Source organism: Bipolaris oryzae (genome assembly GCF_000523455.1).
Source record: "Bipolaris oryzae ATCC 44560 unplaced genomic scaffold scaffold_21, whole genome shotgun sequence".
NCBI classification, from domain to species: domain Eukaryota; kingdom Fungi; phylum Ascomycota; class Dothideomycetes; order Pleosporales; family Pleosporaceae; genus Bipolaris; species Bipolaris oryzae.
The window spans coordinates 68429-87260 of NW_006911297.1; the positions used below are offsets into that span (position 1 = coordinate 68429).

At 49.3% G+C, this 18832-nt stretch overlaps 6 protein-coding genes across 6 annotated transcripts; 3 read left to right on the top strand and 3 right to left on the bottom strand.

Moving 5' to 3' along the window:
- Positions 1-348: 348 nt before the first annotated feature.
- On the top strand, positions 349-2313 carry COCMIDRAFT_86698 (uncharacterized protein; the record flags this gene model as incomplete). The annotated part of the gene is made up of 2 exons (XM_007686667.1): positions 349-460; positions 749-2313. The coding sequence occupies 2 exons, from the start codon at positions 349-351 to the stop codon at positions 2311-2313; spliced, it is 1677 nt and encodes a 558-aa protein (XP_007684857.1).
- A 3976-nt stretch (positions 2314-6289) lies between these two features.
- Positions 6290-8142, top strand: COCMIDRAFT_33897 (uncharacterized protein; the record flags this gene model as incomplete). The annotated part of the gene is made up of 3 exons (XM_007686644.1): positions 6290-7472; positions 7527-7643; positions 7706-8142. 3 exons carry the CDS (start codon positions 6290-6292, stop codon positions 8140-8142), a joined length of 1737 nt encoding a protein of 578 aa, XP_007684834.1.
- Positions 8143-8629: 487 nt separating this feature from the next.
- On the bottom strand, positions 8630-12046 carry COCMIDRAFT_86749 (uncharacterized protein; the record flags this gene model as incomplete). Its single annotated transcript, XM_007686668.1, has 1 exon — positions 8630-12046. The coding sequence occupies one exon, from the start codon at positions 12044-12046 to the stop codon at positions 8630-8632; it is 3417 nt and encodes a 1138-aa protein (XP_007684858.1).
- Positions 12047-12965: 919 nt separating this feature from the next.
- Positions 12966-14331, bottom strand: COCMIDRAFT_2485 (uncharacterized protein; the record flags this gene model as incomplete). The annotated part of the gene is made up of 3 exons (XM_007686605.1): positions 12966-13708; positions 13825-14038; positions 14101-14331. The coding sequence occupies 3 exons, from the start codon at positions 14329-14331 to the stop codon at positions 12966-12968; spliced, it is 1188 nt and encodes a 395-aa protein (XP_007684795.1).
- A 695-nt stretch (positions 14332-15026) lies between these two features.
- Positions 15027-16046, bottom strand: COCMIDRAFT_33900 (carbohydrate esterase family 8 protein; the record flags this gene model as incomplete). The annotated part of the gene is made up of 1 exon (XM_007686645.1): positions 15027-16046. One exon carries the CDS (start codon positions 16044-16046, stop codon positions 15027-15029), a length of 1020 nt encoding a protein of 339 aa, XP_007684835.1.
- Positions 16047-17013: 967 nt separating this feature from the next.
- On the top strand, positions 17014-18138 carry COCMIDRAFT_23597 (uncharacterized protein; the record flags this gene model as incomplete). The annotated part of the gene is made up of 1 exon (XM_007686626.1): positions 17014-18138. The coding sequence occupies one exon, from the start codon at positions 17014-17016 to the stop codon at positions 18136-18138; it is 1125 nt and encodes a 374-aa protein (XP_007684816.1).
- Between the last annotated feature and the right edge of the window lie 694 nt (positions 18139-18832).

Below are 18832 nucleotides of genomic sequence, written 5' to 3' on the forward strand. Positions count from 1 at the left end.
GCGCCCCAGTGAGCAACCCCCGTTTAGCTGCTTCTACGATCCTTCCATACGTCTTCTAGAAGAGTGCTGTTTCCGCCCTCCCCGCTGCAATCTTGGGCGACGTGATCCCGCCCGTATATCAACTTGTCGCACCAACAGTAGCGGATGCCTGCTCGGATACACGACTCTCCATTCCTTGGCTGCCACTCTCCCCCCAAACGCCTCGACAACTTCCCCACCTCCCATCCACTTTCATTGACTGCGCTCCCACTGTCGCCTGGAGTTTCGAGGCTGCGCGGGGTCCACTGGGATGTTGCAATAGCTCGCGAGGCCCATTCTCCCCCACGAGCACGCGGCTCTACCGCAATCATGGACGACAATGTCGAAATACCAGAAGAATCCATGCGACATATCGAGGCCCTGCTCGCAAGGCACCCTCCGCATTTGATTCAACGAATGTTTTCACAGGCCCTAGACTCACGTATGTAATTTTGTTCTTTGGCTCGCTCGCTCCTGTCCATGCGCTCACCGAGTTCAGGCCGCAATTCAACTGCCTCGTCCTTCATGTCCACCAGCACCGTCAGCTCATCCGCCACCTCTTCATCAGGCTCATCATGGCGCTCCCGGCTGTCAATGACGTCGACTTTTTCCTCGTCGAGCAGCAACAGCAACAGGCACTCTCCCATGGCCTCGTCATCTTCGTCGCGTTCCCAGCCAAAGCGACCAGAGCCACGCTCGTATCCAGTTGGATTAGACCCCACCCGCCCAGTGCCTGCTGCCATGTCTTCGGACACGGACAGTCCGCTCGATCTCAAGATTGAGCCAAGCAGCACACCAACAGACAATCTCAGTGTCGCCTCTCCCGTCTTGTTTGCCGACGATGACAAGTCGCAAAGCCAAACGGGCGAATCCTACATGTTCTGCACCTATTGTGCCGAGCAAAAGAACCAAAAGACGTTCAAGGCAAAGTCCGATTGGAAGAAGCATGAAATGAGAATGCATGAAACGGGCGAAGATTGGCCGTGCATTGTCAACGGCTGCAACCGTATTTTTGATCGGCAAAAGGACTTTATCAAGCACCATCAGCGCTATCACACCGGCCGACCCTTGCCATCGTTGACCGACATTGGCATCACCCTCCTGCCTCGACGGGTCTTTGGCTGCGGTTTCGACAAATGCAAAGAGGTTAGCATCGGCTGGGACGAGCGATGCGACCATGTGGCAAAACACATGAAGAACGGCGCGACAATCGACCAGTGGAAGTACTCCAACGTCATTCGGAACTTAATTCGGCAAGAAGCTCTCTACGATACTTGGAAGGAATTGATCTCCTGTTTGGACGAAAGGCTCCGAGAAAGCCGCTCACAGATCAGCTGGTGTCCTGACAACACGCGGATCCTCCGTCAGAAGCTTCAATGCTGCGATCTCCGACCAAGCAGAGAAGAGGTTCTCATCACCGCCTTGAGCCTACGTTCTGACATGCAACTAGACCCCGTCGACCAACAACTACCCCCAGGTTTTGTCACACCATCCAGGGACTCTGTCCCAAATGTCGAAAAGTTGTCGCGGGAACAGCGAATGCATGTTCTCATTGGGAACTCTGATCCGCACGTTGCACGGGCTCGCCTTGCAACTGTAAATGCGGCATTGGTCCGCGCCGTTAACTCCTTATCGCATTTGCCCAATTACGATTGCGCATCTTCGCCATTTATGGAGCCACAGTCGCCTGCTCGCGACACCACAAACCACCGTATCAGCTACATGGATGTGGATCCAGGAGATTACCTTGATGTAGCGCAACCGGCTATACCCGATCTCCCACCGGTTATGACTACGGCCGCAATGCACACATCAAATACACACACCCAAATCATGGATCACACGCAGCAAGCTCAAATGTACCCTAACGAGTACATTGATCAGGCCAAGGCTCCGCCTAACCCATTAGAGGCATTGTACCCGAATTATTTCGGCGGTGCACCTCAATTCGAAGAATCACAATACTATGACCGCCCGTCATTTGGTCAGCTGATCACAAAACCCCTTCATAAGATTGGTAATCGACTCGGCGCGTCTAGGAGTAGTTCCACTCATTCTAGGCCGTCATCGAGTATGAGCCAAACCATGACAGACTTGAATGCGGATTATCCTGTTGCAGTAATGGGCATGCGACACACACCTGAGCCGCAGCAACAACAACAGTCTCTTCACCAAATGCAACACCAACAACATATCCAACATCAACAGCATCTCATGCACCACCAGCAACAATCATTTCGTCATTTGACACCCCAAATGCATGACCAATTGCACATGTATGCGACGCAGAATTAGAAAAAAAAACAAAAAAAAGGACGTGTAACGAATTTGCCGCATATACGACTCACGCCCCAACGTAACCTTTTCTTGCCTATACGCTTTTTTTCCTTTTCCTTTGTGTCCAACAGCGAGCATATAGAAGAGCGAGAGAAGGTATTTTTGACTTTAGGTTCTATTTCTTTTCTTTTTCTTTGATACCCCTCACCTACTACCCTCATATGGTGCGCTTTTCTTTTCTTTGTTTTCGGAAGGGAAAAGCCACGCTATGAGAGTCATTATAGAGTTTTTTTTGTGTGTGTATTGCATAGTCATGTTAGATTGCCCCCCCCCCCAACCATCATCGAGCTTGAAGGGCTTATCATCAACACCACCACTGCCGTCATCCTCACTGCTGCATGCAGCTATTTTTTCCTTTGTTGTTATTATTATTGTTTCGATTGTTTCGATGTATTCTAAGATCTTGAGATGGGGAGAAAGGTCGTCTTCGGACTTTATGCGAGGTATCGTGTTTCTCTCTTTTTTTTCGTATGTCTTGCATATTTCGTTGGAAGACATATACACATGAGACGATTTGAAGAAAGATCCAAGAAAATTTAGATGCCTCGTATATCTTTTTTTTTCTTCTGGCCTTTCGGTAGCTAAGCAACAAATTAAACACCTCCTATATCCCATTCTTCTAAAGCTTATATCTTGTCGCCATTTGCTAGGTGAATTGAAGAAATATACAATGGGAACATGGAGGTCGAGGCAAATCCAACCACCTACTAGAGCGCTTGTCAAAGTCATGACGTCTTCATTTTTGCTTAACTGTCCTAACCCAAGTCCCATTTCACAGTTTCGCTTACACAGTCATATGACAGGACTAGTAAGACAAATGTTAACTGAAGTCTTACGTAATTTTTCTTGCATTTACTTTCTTAGCATAATATCCACATATACATGTACATGCATATGCATATATGTATATACACATTAAACATAAAACTCGGCCACCTACCGCTTCTTCTTCTTCTTCTTCGTCCTGATCCAAGGACGAATACGGCATAAGTACATGATTCAGACAACTTTAAATAGCTATTTGCTCCCACATATATATACACACACACATACACACACACACGTCCTCGGAAATACCCGTTGTATCCCCCATCTCCCCTTTCCTCAACTCAAAAAAAGAGTGTGTCATTTTTATGCCGTTTCTTAGATCGTTTCCCAACTATTATATACATGGAATGTTTGGGGGGAGAGTAAAGAAGAAGAAAAAATATGTCTCTGCGAATCCACATATTTTTTTTTCTCGCATAAGACTGGCTCGGGGGAATGAAATGGTGAAATGGTGTGCGTAAGGTATTTATCGGAATGATTAGTTCGAGAGATGGATAGAGAGAGTTGGAAAGTAGTAAAGGGGGGAGGTTCGTAAGTGTTGATGAGAAGAAAGTGTGATGACAAGGTTTGTATCTATGGCTTCTTGTATAGAGAATGCTTTGGGAAGGGAAGTACTAACGGCGGAGAGGTTACGGTTGTGTTGTGATACTGGTTTGATAACTTTCGGGTATAGCTTTAGCTCTCTCTCTCTTCTCTATCCTTTTTTGTCATCACTTTTTTTATATATAATAAAGCCTGAGAAATGAAGAGTATCAGGGTTGGAATTAGCGCTGGAATTTTTTTCTCTGTATAGCTAAGAATTTATCAGGGAGGGTAGGGTTCAGCGCTCGTGAATACCTCTTGTTTTGAAGGCGCGCTTTGTAGTATATGTTCCATCCAATTTTTTTGCTTGGTGGGGTGTGTCCCCTTTCTTAGTGAGAGAAAAAAGCTATGGTATCGCCGCACCGTGGTGATTGTTACTTTTTGATGCGGAGATTGGTTGGCAAATCACTGTTCGATTGCTTGCTCAAGCGAGAATCTTTCTTGTAAGAGGTAGTCAAGTTAATGAGGTATTTCCAGGTGTGAATTGAACACCTAATACGCGATTGTTTGAAAGGAGATTAAATGGTCCATATAGTTTGTCTCGGTATATTGGCAGTGCATGGTAAGACGTGTAGGCCGAGGTGTATGTACTGCTGTTGTTTTAGGTCTTGAATGTGGAGGTTTCAGATTTGATCTTTTGTTTTTGTTACGTGAAACGGTGCGGGGTATGGATGCGCGTGTGATGTAGATGGATTAGACATATTAATACTAGAAAAAGGGCGATAGATCGTATGAGCAAGTGTAGGTTGGTCGACATTGTGTTAATGAAGTGGTATAGAGCTGAATGAAGAAAAGTATCGTTGTTCCAGGCAGTGCTAGAATGGTACACGTGCAGCGACTTTACCCTTTTGTTGATCCTTAAGCAACACCATTCTTTAATGCGATAGCTTGTAAGAGATTCATCTAGAGAGTGTGGCAAATATAAAGTTGTAACGAGCTTTGGGGCATTGTGACGTTTGTTTTTCGTATCGACTACGTGAGGAGAAACAACTCTACGTAATGCTTGAAAAGCCTTGTTTGAACGCCTAACTCACCAGAGAAGAAAAGGTAGGAATCTAAAATTGCACGTAGACTGAGAGCGAACCAAGGATACCAAAAGTGGCACCATACAGGCTCGGCAGCCCGGGCTGAAAGACGTGCAGCAGAGATCCCGCGGGTCTCGAGTTCGTGCATATGCAGCTTTTGTAGGCGAGAATGTGGCGGAAGGAGGCAGTGTCAGTAGCCAATGGTCATTGCTAAAACTGGATTTTTTCACCAAGTTTTCGGCATACTAGTGGCAAGTTGAACGGGGATACACAAGGAGAACTCGAGAGTTCCTAGGTCGACGAGCATAATGTTGTAGGAATGAGCAGAAATGAAAATCTTGGTTTAACAGAGTAGAAGTGTAGGGCCGCTTCTCGACATGTAAAGTAAGCCGAGGATTAGAATACCAAGGCTATAGGTATACTGCAGTGCTTCGTGATGTTGGCACATGGCGGGTTTCAAGGAGCCAAGTGACGACAAATAAGCTGCAAGATGCTTCATTCTGGGCTGTCTGATGCAGAGCACTTGGCGTACATTGGACTGAAGCACATGGGCTGATGTCTGTGGTGAGAGACGCGCCTGTCTGGACATGCACCATGATATACATATGGTGTGGGTGGGTCTAAAAAAAGGAAATGTCTCCTGTAGATTGAGTGATGTCGGAGGCAACGCAACTTGTTTTAGGGACAAAGCATGTCATGGTACATAAGGTAAGCTCGCTGAAGAGTGCCATGGCGGAGTCCGGAATGCTTAACGGATAGACGGCAAGGCGGAACAACGGGTTTCTACTGTGGCGTCGAATAACAGCGTTCGATACTGTCTTCCTCTCGTGAGTTGTAAGCTTGTAGATTGAACGCATGCCTCGAGGGAGTAGTCTGATTGGTGGGCGGACGGGAGCAGAGGGAGTAGAGGGAGAGACTTGGCGGTAGCAGAAATTTCGAGGGCGGACTGGGAAATTTCCTGGGCAGACTTGGCGGAATTCATGGCAAACTGCCCCGAGCGCGACGTCGAGGACAACGTGCTGTTATCCCCAGCTCTCGTTCGTCCACACTCAATTCCCCGCCCCCCACCACTGCCATGGCGTCGCACATCTGGCTCCACTTTACGCGACCCTGAAGCGGCAGTGGGTCGCGTGCTCTCGCTCACCACCTTTGGGTCGCCTACGTACGCCAATGGCATGCCAGTTCGCCATTGTCGACACTCCACAATTCCTACCATAGACCCAGAAATATATATCCTGTTGGGCAACAGGCCGCGGCCAGGTCGAAAGAGCATGATGCCGTGGCTGGATCGATCCACTTTGCCTCTGTGTCTGATACCCACATGCCGCGGTATACTGACATGGAATTCATACAGCCAAGCTCCCACATACTCAACGGCCATGTTGTCTATATAAGATAGTTGTACCCAATCCACTCAGCAGTCCCTCATTCCGATCACCTCGCATCATCTCTCTTGTTCCAGTTCCAAAGGCGCGACAGCTCGCCGTCTTTGCCCAATCATGGCTCCCGCCTTGAAAAAGTACAACTGGATCCTTGCCATCACCACCATTGCCTTCGTCTTCTCGTCGGCTTCCAACGGTGCCAATGATGTCGCCAACTCCTATGCCACCTCAGTGGCTGCCCGCACCCTGAAGATGTGGCAGGCCGGCGTCCTCGCCTCCTTCACAGAGTTCTTCGGTGCCGTCGCACTCGGTGCTCGTGTCACTGGTACCATCAAGGGAGGCATCTTTGACCTTGAGACTTTCAGGCCTGCGCCTGCTACGCTCATGCTGGCCATGGGTTGTGCTGAAGTCGGATCTGCCACCTTCCTCACCATCGCCACCTTCATGGGCATGCCCGTCTCCACCACGCAAACCGTCGTCGGTGCCCTTGCTGGTGCTGGTATTGCCGCTCAGTCGCCTCTTAGCTGGGGCTGGAAGAAGGGTTCTATCTCGCAAATCGCCGCCTCGTGGGTCATTGCGCCATTCATTTCGGCTGCCTTCTCGGCCGCCCTGTTCTTGACCGTCAAGTTTGGTGTGCTCCACCGAAAGGACCCACTCAAGTGGGGTCTCCGCCTGATTCCATTCTACCTTGCCTTTACTGCTGCTATTCTCGCTCTGTTCATCATTGACGAGATTCCAAATGGCAAGAGCCTCGAGGAAATGGGCCCCGGCATGGCCTGTGGTATCATCCTCGGTGTCTTTGCCGGTATCCTTGCCATTGCATTCATCTTCTTCGTTCCCTACTTCCATCGCCGTCTTGTTAAGGGCGACGCTAGAATGAGGGTCTGGCACATTCCCCTTGGTCCTCTTCTCTACCGCGAGAACCCTCCAATCTACTTCCCCGGCAAGGGAGACCAGATTGTCACCGACTACTATGCCAAGGCAGCTCCCGCAGACAGCCTGGCTATCCAAGACAAACTCAAGGGTGAAAAGGAAACCGCTCGTCCCACTTCTTCCGATATCCAGCAGCCTGCCAGCAATGGTGACAGCATTGACGTTGAGCGTGCTGGTCGCGGTCTTTCCAACCCCCTCCCCCCTAGCGAAGGTCCTGTCGTCCACCTCATCCCCGCCACACCCGAGCCAGAGGAGCGCTGGCTGGAGCCTGTCAAGCACCTGCCTTTTTACTCGCCCAAGAAGATCGCCAACTGGACCAAGTTCATTCTTCTCCAGGGTGTTTCTCGCGATGTCGTTTCCCAGAAAGGTAAGTCACATTATCTCCGCTTTCCGCTCGACCATGTCTAACACATACACTCAGATCTCGGTGCCATACACGCACGCGCAATTGTCTACGACAACCGCGTTGAGCATCTCTGGACCTACGCCCAAGTTGCCTCCGCCATGATGATGTCCATTGCTCACGGTTCCAACGATGGTAAGCTTCCATTTCTCTCATCTCCCATATACACCAACACCTGCTAACTCGCCACCCCACAGTCGCCAACGCAGTCGGTCCCTGGGTAGGCTCCTACAACACCTACACCACCGGAACCGTCACCAAGGAAGCCGATACCCCCATCTGGATTCTCGTCGTCGCCGGTCTCCTCCTCGGCCTCGGCTTCTGGTTCTACGGCTACCACATTATCCGCGCTCTCGGCAACAAGATCACTCAGGTCTCGCCTACCCGTGGTTTCTCCATGGAACTTGGTGCCGCCATCACCGTCTTGCTGGCTTCTCGTCTTTCTCTTCCCGTTTCTACAACTCAGTGTCTGACTGGTGCTACTATCGGTGTTGCTCTTTGCAACTTTGATCTAAAGGCTGTTAACTGGAAGCAAGTCGGTTTCATCTTCTCCGGATGGATTATCACTCTGCCTGCTTCGGGTATGATTTCGGGTCTTATGATGGCTATGGCGCTGAACACGCCACATTTTTAGTCGTGTTTGAATGTTCTTTCTTTCTTCTTTCTCATAGACTCTTCTTCTTTTTTGTTGGTCCCATCCCAAATCGGGATTCCTAATGAGGGTGACGTAGAAAAAAGTGTGTCTGAAATGTACGACACGCGATATGATTCCAATCGGGTTATCACGTCACCCAAAAAAAAAGTATCACTACTAGAACGAATAGAACTCGTAATGACCAACATCAAAATTTCAAATCCGCCCCAGATCTCTTTCTTGAGTAATGCTATGAATTGTATTTTCATTTACGATAACGAGATGTTTATACATAAGAATGACTCCTGAGCCAGGGAAAAAAAACGGAATATGGAAGCCAGAGCGGTGTAGATCCTACGACGCGTAGATACAAACAACCGGAAGTCAGCCCCCCCCTCAAAAGAAACGAGAATAGAAAAGAAAAGAAGATTTACAAAGATATGCGAAAAGCATGAATCTCCTCCCTTCACCGCCATATACACAGTTTCTAAGCAACCACCTCCCCCAACACACCAACAACATAACACACAGCCGCGGCCCAAATCGCAGTCTTAACGACACCCGCGCCTCGTCCCTTCTTCTTCTTCTCAGCCCCGGAAGCTGAGCCCTTCACACTCTCCTCCCCCTCGGCACCAGCCCCCAGCACCACCCTTTCCGCCGCGCGTCTCCTTTCCTCAAACTCCTTCTCTAGCTGCTCGCGATTCTCCTCAGGACCTACATATCCCGTTGGCGAAAGACGCGTAGTGCCATCGATTGGGTTTACAGTTCCTGCGCGCTGGATATCTGTTTCATCTGCGGCGTCGCTGTGCTCAGGGGGGTGTAGTAGGGGTCTTGGGGTGCCGGAAGAGGATGATGGGGCGAGTACGTTACGGAGAATGAGCATGTCTGATTTTGCGGTTATGATTTCCACGTCTGGGGTTATGTGGGGGATGAATTTTGAGGGGGAGGAGAGGGTTGCGAGGGCGGTGTGGAGAGGGATTGTCGGGGATGGCTCGCGGGGTGGTGGGGAGGTCGAGGTTGTGTGGGTGAGTGTGTTGGTTTCGGCATTGTGGATCAGGATGATGTAGTGGGTTGGGAGGTCGGTGATTGGAATGGGGGACGAGGTCGCTGTTGCAGCGGTCTCAGTGGCGGGTTCTGGGGATATTTGAGTGAGTTGAGGTGTTGGGTTAGAGACTTCAGTCTCGGCCTTAGCTCGCGCGTTGGTACCCTCGTTCTCTGTGGCTTGTAACGTGGTGACTTCAGTCTCGGGCTCCTGCGTCGTAACGACCCGTTCAGGAGCCTCCTCGCTAACTGTAGGGTCGTCTTTCAACATCTCAAACTTCTCAACAGCATTCTCTTGGCCATGCTTTACTTCATCAGCAGCTGGACACTGCTGGTGGTCAGCAGTAATTGGCCCATAAGTATCTTCGTAGGCCTTTTGCACTTCAGCGACCAGCTCAGCATCGTTATACTTCTGTTCCACTTCCTCAGATTTGGACGCTTCGATTCTTGAAGGCAGTTCACTGCCCAAGCTCTCCAACACCGGTCCAAAGGGCCTGTAGAGGCTGTGGTCAAGCGGGCTACGCTCCTCGAATGACTTCTTCGCCAGGGCCTTTGGTTCACGGACATACCCATCGTCTGACAATCCGCACATTGCTGATTTTTGTGCATCAACCTCGTTGGCAAGGTGTTCTTCGGCCGCTATTCTAGCACGAAGTTGGGCTTTGTCGATCTCGGTCATACTGGATGACACCCCATGAGACACCTGCCCATGCTCACTTGAAGTATTCAGGATTGTTTGGCCCATCAGTTCGGCCTTCTCCACAGTCTGTGGTACGACCCCGTATACCAACATAGCACGGTCCACCAATCGAGACAGAGCCATTTGGGTATCTCTCAGCGTCAATAGGCTATTAGCTACAGCTTTGTAGTTTACCAGCATGCTTCGGTCAATTTCTGGGTCCTCGAGACGAGCCTGCAGACTCCATATCAAATACCGTGTGAGATGGGCGTTTTTCTGTATGATCTTCGCTGACAAGCCGAGTCGTTGCTTGAAAGCCAAGGGTGGATTCTTGACAGCTTCGGATTTGCTGATCTCCTCCAAAGCTGCGTAAGCTTTGTTCAGATCATTGTCCGTATCTTGAAACTTCAGACGCAGGGACTGTATCGCTCGGACCTTCTTGGGCGTCAACGAATGCATCTTGCCGCTACCAGAGCGTTGTCGCAGAGCATGGATTGCAGAGTCCAAGACGTCTTCGTCCGTTTTCATGCGCTTTAACAGTGCTTTGGACGCAGGAATATCTGTCTCTAGATCCTCGATAACTTGTCTCATGGTTGAGCGTCCCTTGCGAATACGCTCGAGCACTTTATCGAAGAACAATCGGGTCTTCTTTGCGTCTGCTTCTTCTGTCGGATCTTGCCAGAAGTAGCTGGAGAATATGGCACCACCTTGCTCAAGCCAAGATTTCATACGATCAATACTAGACTCCATTTGAGCCTCGTTTGCGAGTGTCGATGTCTGATCAGTTTTGGTAGTCGGCTGAGGTCCATCCATCCCCTTCGGCTCTTCTGGCATCTGCATCTTACGCTCTATGCGGCGAACAAGCTGATCATTGATGATCTTGGATTCAATCATTGAATCGACTTCGTTCGTCTCGGCGTGTGCTTCAGCAAAAGACTTTTCTAAGTTCTCTCGTTCTGTTTTCCTTTGTTCATCGCTCATGATTTTACTCTTCTTCGTGCCCATGGACGCGCGGATCTCAGCTGCACTCAAGAAGTCAATGTCATCTTCAGGTAGCTGACTAAGTGTCTCTGATGTTGACCTGACAGGTTTAGCGTAGCCTTTCGGTGAATTGGCATATTCGTTGAGCGAGGGCTTTTGTTCTTGGACCACGTCTGTGACAAGAACAGCTTGCTTCACTTGTGGCGCTGGAGAGTGCTCCTCTATGACTGCAGTCGGCGGCATAGTTTCAGTTTCTTTGGCGACTGGCAGGATACTCGGGGGCTCATTGTTGGAGTCTTTCTTCACCGCATCGTCTCGCAATAGACGCCTTTGTAGTGTGGTTTCCCTCCAACTGGAAAACTTATGAGTGTCAACGTCTTGTTCATCTTGTGGAGGCTTTTCCGTAAGAAACCCATCCATGAAGGAAGCCCCTTGGGATGTTGTAGGCTTGCTCAATTTCTCGATCTTGCCTATGGCATCCGAATTCGACTTTCTTATGTAATCGCTGAAGGACTGTGTACTCTTTGGTGGTGTCGGAGGCGATGATTCGAAAGTGTAGGGTTCATTTAATGAGGAAGTGGAAGATTGGGGCTTGAAGTTGAGTTCGTTACTCGCTTTTATGCTTTCTCCAATGACTGTAACGTGAGGTTGTTCACTCGGCCTTCTCAGGTCCGAGGGTGAAACGATAGCACGGGCATCGTCACCGCCTATTCGCGTGGCCCTGAAAGAAGGTTGCAGGAAATGGGATTCCTTTTCTTTGAAGTTGGCTGAATCGTCGTAGTCCGTGTCTTCTTTCTTCGCATTTCTTTTCGAAGAGTTGATGTCCTTGTCGCTTTTTGGTTGTGGCGTGGCATCCCCATAGTCACTCATCTCCCTCAGCATCCATTTGGGAAACGAGTTGCTAATCCACTCCCAGTCTTTCAATCCCTTCCCACTTAGCATGCTATTGCTCGCACCGAAGAGAGCTTGATATGGGTCCTCCATCAACTTCTTTCGCCACCGCTGATAGTGTTGCAATTGTGCCCACTCGAGATTGGACATGCCCGCTGGGCGATTGGTGCCCTTATCGTCTCTATGTTGGGCATCTTGCGATGGTGTGCGAGAAAAGCCTCGGGTACGAAGAGCAGCCTCGTGGGAGCGGAGTAGACGTTGCGCGTAGCGCTGGACAGGGGAGATGGCTGAGTCACGACGCCACCAAGTCATCGTTGAAGTAAAAGGGCGAATTTAGTGAAGACTGAGATGAGTAGCAGTCTAGGATGTTCGCCCTGAACTAATATGTCAGCTTGTATAGCCATGAATCAGAGATATAGTTACCGTTGTAATCCAAGCCTCACTTCAGGGCGCCAGCGGCTCCTCAGAGCAGAGCTGATACAGCGGCCAATGGTCACATGAACTGACGGATTAATCTAACGGAGCGAAATAAAGATGGTTATTCTAAACAATGAAGTCTACTTGAGATTCGATATAGGCGCGATACGAGAGAAAAGACTCGAAGAGGAGCAGAGAATCAGGCGACGTGCTTTCAGGGAGCAGTGGCGTCGCCCTATCCCCGCGTAAGCTCCGGACGGCCGCTTATCATAGTTCGCGGGGTACGCTGGCTTGCGCGTGACCGGGCTTGGTCGCGTCATTATTCACCGATATGGCATATTCTGTCGCTATACATAAGTCCAGATATTCCGTCTATTGTTGTGCAGATGCTCGCAGTCAAGCCTTGATTGCATTCGTAGGCTTTCAGGGGCTCACGACGAAGTAGGACGTGCAGTCGCGTCGCGCCTTCCCCGCAGCTTCGATAAGGCGATAAGGCAATGACGCTAGCGATACCCGTTAGTGGCGACTTCTCTAGTTGAGTTGTGGAGAAGTATTTCCTTTTGAAACAACATAGGATTCCAATAAAATGTCACCTAAATATCTACGCGTAAGAGATTGAACCAGTCGTTCTTAGGGTGAGGCTTAGGTAGTGTCTAATACATTAGGTACATGAACTAGCCGTGTAATTCTAACCGTCTACAGATGATATGAACGGGGACGCCTTCCCAATGCCAAATCATTACTTTTCACATATGCACAACCAAACCCAGCACAAGCTATACGGAAACTGCGTGCTAGAAAAAGTTGCGCTGCCTCAGTCCGCCTGGTTCTCCAACAACCTCCTTTCTTCATCCTCGACTTGCTTCACTTTGATCTCCCCCTTACTCGCCTCCTTCTGCAGACTAACTGCAACAGCCGCCGCAATAATCAGCACCGCACCCGCCAAACTCTCTACAGGCGGCGTAGTACCCCAGATGAGTCTCTCCACAATGAGAGCGAATACTAGTTGCACATATGTCAAATTCGTAGCTCGGCCACCTTTTTCCCTTTGCAACCCCTCGGTAAGCAAAAACTGTAGCAAAAAGCCAAACACACCAATGATGGCGATGAAGCCCCATTGTAGGATAGTCTTAGGAAAGACGAAATGCAAATCCGGGTGCACCATGATAATGATGAAGGAAACCAACGTCGCGATGACGGAGAAGTAGTTGACCGATATAAGAGAATGCGCGCGTTTTCCGATAACGCGAATCGTAGCGTAGGCCATACTAGCTCCTAGTGTGCCGACTATGGCGGCCAGGATGGCGAGAGCGCGCTGCTCGGGACTGACGGAGGGGACTGGAACTTTTGGATCATCGGAAGAAGGGCGGTGAGTCTGTGGGAATAACCAGGGCGGGCGGGCCACGAAGAGGACGCCTGTAAAGGCGATGAGACTGCAGAGTGCTTCTTTCCATGTGAAGGGCTCGCGGAGCCAGAGGAAACAGACTATAGCTGTTGTGGTAGGAACGATGAAAGTGATTACGGTTGCATCGGCGATTTCCAGCCATGATAGAGAGTCTGGAGATTGAGTCAGTTCCTAACCCTCTTCTTCTCTTTTCATTTTTACTTATTCATTCGCTTTGTTAGGTGATAGCTGGCTGGGCAGGTGTAGCAAGGATGAGATCTCGACTTACAATACAATCCAAACAAGCCGAGAAAACCTGCTGTACCACGTAGCACCAAGAGCCATCGGATGCCTCTCTGTCCAAAAGGAAAGTCAGGTATGCCCTTGTACCAAGAGTATATCGAGCAAATGATACTCGTACATAGCATGCGGATGAAGATGATCTGCAGCGCATGAAACTTTATACTAGGGTCGTTTGCCAGCAGTTTTGCCGCTATATTCATCTGTATTAGGGCCGGGTTAATCAAGGCATGTCTAATGCAGAAGATGAGGATACGGAACTTACGACGGATCCGCATGTTTGAGCAAGGAAGACGAGGAAAAGACCAAAGTTTCGCTCGTAAAAACTTTTGAGTCCTGACCCCGCTCTTTCTAGTAATGGTGCATCTTGCCTTTCGGAGCTCGCGTCTTCATCAGCGTGAGTTGGCGATGCAGCCGGTGGTAATGTGTCTGGAGCAAAGCGCACCTGAGCACATCCAGTCGCCGGTGGCGTCTCTTGTATCGTGCCGTAAGACATTATCTGATAGGTACCCGTCAAGGATATTAAAACAGTATGACGCGAGGCTGGAGTGCAAATTGCTATTCAAGAGAGCTGCTGCTCTGGTTGCTTTCAACGGAGCGAAAAGTCAAGTCCTACTGGCCGCGTGACTCACCAGTGGGTCTAGCCTCTTTTTCCGACGAAATACTCGGATAACAGCGCAAGGCTAATAAGATGTAACTACATACTACTACTCTCGAACAACATATTCTTTTCTTATGAAATCTTCGTTTCTACATAAAAGTCTAGAGCTTTTATGTACAAAATAGGTTATTTTTAGCTACACAGTGGTCAATGTGGCTCAATGCAAGCGGTAGCGTTGCGTTGATGGGGAGCTACTTCAATCCGGGTATTCCGTCGAACCAAGAGCGAACGCATGCATGTTTCAATTTAGTCCGAAGTACACGCCAGACGTGCGACAACCTCACATGATCGATGTCGAGCTTACACAGGCTAGAGGCATCATTTTATTGTGAATTTGAATTTACATCTAGTCATGTCCTTTCTATGTTTCTTTTAGGTAACACCATGACCGTGGAGCTGTTGGGCAGGCTAGCGTGCACTGACACAAGGCTGGGTATCGTCTATTTCCAAAATGCTGTCATCGAAACAAGCTTACGTACCCGCCTTTAGCCAAGTCACCGTCGACCGAAGCTTTATTCTACCGCACTGACCTATTGAGGCACGTACGACACATCAACCCAGTCCTTGTAGTTGCTTCCCAGTATGTCGGTAATGCTAAGAGCAGCTTTGAGAGTCTGTCCAAACGCTCTCTTACCCGAGGCCCCTGCGCCAGTGTTTTGGTATTCGCCAAAAAGCACATGATCAGTTCTTGCATCGCCGGTGTTCCAGGCCGCCCAACCCTGGGGATTGATGACGTTGCTGAGGTCGGTGTGTTGGAAGACAACACGAGCGTAGTTTCCCCATGGACGACCAAGGTAGTAGACGCCGGGTGAGACGGTGGCTCCAATAGCGTGGGATACCTTGGAATTGTTGATGACATAGTACGACGGATTCGTTTCCTCTTTGCGACCGTTGGCAGTAATCCAGCCTTGCTGAGCGCCGAGAACACCGATATCACAGCCATCAAACCATGCCCTAGCTTTCTGGCCAAAGATGAAGTCGGTGGCACCCTCAATGTATGATTTCGCATACACTTGATTGCCGAGCTGGGCCAACACAGTGTCTTGGTAGCCTTTGAAAACGCAGCCGTAGTAGCCTTGCTTGTCAGCCCATGCGCTTACAGCAAGCGCTTGTGATCCCTGGCCACGAGTGTTGACAAGATTGATGTTGTAGACTTTGAAATTGGGGGTGTGCGCACGAAGTGTGGCAGTCTCGTCGTTGGAAGAAGTATCGTCTTGACTCTTGCGCTGGGTGATGGTTACTGTATTTCCGGTATAAGATCTAGTATCTTTGGTCTCGCCATAGATTGTCAAAGGCGAATTGAGTTGCTGTATGTAGACCTGTTCCGTGTAGGTACCTTTGGCGATAAATATGCACTGGGCCTTCGAGGTGGACTTGTCAAGGGCGTTGACTGCAGACTGTACCGTTTTGTATTTACCGTTTCCACCTACGGTCAAACAACCGGCAGGGGCTGATGATCGGTCAAAACTCGCACGACGAAGCACATCTTCAGCAGGCGCTGCAGCAGTGGCAGCGATAAGCGAGAGGAGGAATGCCAAAGTCACACGCATTGTGAATAGGAAGAAAGGAGAGATGAAGGTGCCCAGCAACTAGAGGCATGCGGACGCGCATATGTATGATTTTTACCCCTGGAGTCTTCTTTCAGAGCCAATTGGTCCATCGGTACAACCTGCTGATTCAGTTCAGTAAGTATGTCTCTTTCGGTGCTCATACAAGAGGGGTCTGGCCCGTGTTCCTGGTTGTCACCCGCGTATGTCCAAGGCTGCGTGCGAGGATCGTGCGCCTTGTCACCCTAGTACTTATTGTTTTTCCACAATGGAAAATCTTGGACGACCTGGGCGGGTTACCGGAGCTTTCGCGGATCACCCCGCATATACTCTATTTATGTTATAGTCGGCTCACATTTCGGGTTGCGTGCCAAACAGCGCTTAGCCGTAGTACGTGTGGCTTGATGCATGACCATAGAGAGTGACGCGGCGGTGGAAATAAACTTGCTAGACACTCTCACGTGACTGGGTCTTGCACGAAGACAGTGGACGGCTTCCAACAAGGTGCCTCAACGAGGATGGTTATGTGACGCTGTGACTAACTATCTACACTTGAGCACTATACTCGTGTACAAAGCGCTACATATACGTGTTGCTTTGTGTACTCAAATTTTGAGCACTACTCAAAGTGGTACAGAGAACTCCTTTCAACCCAATTATTTGTAGTCATGCACACCCTGATGCAGCAGTTATGCCGTATGCTGAGCAGCCCAATTCACTAAATCTGGTTAGGTCTCTCTTCGTGCTAGTTGGTGCTTGAATCTACTTAAAACTTAGTACATTGGTAGTGGATTCATACAAAACAACACGCTAGACCTAATCAGGCCATATTAGCTCCCTATCGGCTTTCGGCCATATTAGCTCCGAAACTTCGCATCGGAGCATGACATGGCAGCAAAACACCCGCATCGACTTTGAACACATCGTGTTGTAATTAGCCTTTTTCGGCCATCTCTATTCTTACCTAGCTATGTCGCAATCACAAAGGAACGGGCCGGAAACTGATACAATCGACCTCACGCTCTCCTCCCCAGAGCCAGAGTTTTGGTCTCCATCACCCACGAGAGAACAAATACGCGCGCCTCCGCAGCAATCTCATCTATCTTTTGGACCGACTTACAATACGTCACGCGTCAAGCAGGAGTCTGGTCATGTTCCACGAATTAAATCAGACCCAGGTCAGCCATCACACATCCAGACCACATCTGCCCAACCATCACGTGGCATGATGAGTTTTGGCCAATCAGCCACTTCTAGCCGGAATCTTGTAGCTCCACAGCAAGCCCGGCCGATCAATCCCAGTCACATCCAGTCGATAATTTCAACAGTCAGCCCATATGTATTGCAAACAGTATTGGTAGAGCTCTGTCAAATCTCGCCTGCGTTCTCTGGCGCGCTTGTACGAGGTCTAGCACCGCACTCGACTTCCGCACGGAACATGATTAACCAACACCGAATGGAAATCGATAGAAATTTTGCTTATGAAGCTATGAATACCACATCAAGTTCTGGCCGTTACACCTCTCAAGGGAACCAAAGAAGTTATATCAGACAACATCCCTACGGCTCCCATACGATACCGCGAATAAAACGCGAGCCACACAGACCTACAACCCCTAGCTCTGATAGCGAGTTACGTCGTCCTGGTCCTTCTTCGCAGAAAGTAGCGCTTCCAGCTGCAACACGGCTACCGTTACATCATTTGACTGGAGGCTCACCCTCTTCCAATATCACCTCAAATGCAGCTACCGTAACTCAGCGAACAGATGAAGTCCAGAAGACGACTCCAAATGTAACCAAAACTTGCACCAAGTGCCATGAGTCGTTCTCAGGTGATGAAGAGCCCTGTATATACCATCCAGGGAGGAAAATCAAGCAAGAAGACGGAACAATAATTTGGAGCTGTTGTCAGGAGGACATGCTATCTGTCGGTTGTGACTTTGGAGGAACTCATATCACCCAGTATCACGAGCCTAAAGACATGCCCACTGAGCAGGAAAGCTTGAGCGGGTCTTCAGCCTCCCATAATAATTACGAGAAGCCATTTAAGATACTGGGTAGGCCCTCTACCGGAAGCAGGGGCGGTTTTGGTTAAGAGCTTAAAATCACACACTTATGCCAGGAGAGCAATCCATAACAGTTTGCGTGGACTAACTAGCTCAATTCAATCCAAAGGGAGATGAGCATCAGCATCCTCAACATCTCTTCCCGTAAGCCCTGGTACTGGCTCTGGATAGCATGACTGGATGAATTCGTAGAGTCAGATAGCGAGTGTCCGATCGTTTATCCACGCTAGCTGGAAGTCTTTTCAACATGCGTATCAGATGCGTCACTTCTAGCCTCAAACCACATCACTGCGATTCAGCATGTGGAGAGGTCTCAGCATCAGGCCCAAGACATGTTACTACCAACTTGTGATTGGAACTGGTGTTGCATCCGATAGGTCCTGGATTGAAGAATACTTAAACGCTTACATTGAATTCTTGAATAGTGTTTATGTTGCTGCATTGCCAGAGTCCCAGATGTTCGTCTTTCTGCCCTTTTGAACTCAATGATACCAATTGAGAGCGAGCAAGGCTTGATACTGTTTCGGTATACTCACTGAGGGGAATGAAATGTTCGCTGGAAGCAGTCAGCATGAAACTCGCTCTAGGTGCGTTCACGTGCTTGTGGATCTTGTCTTTGACCTTGTCGATGCTGGTAGGATTTTCGGAGATGGTAAAACTGACTCAAGCATACAAAGTTCGGGAAGGGTCCCGCAGTACAATCAAACCATACCACATTTGTGT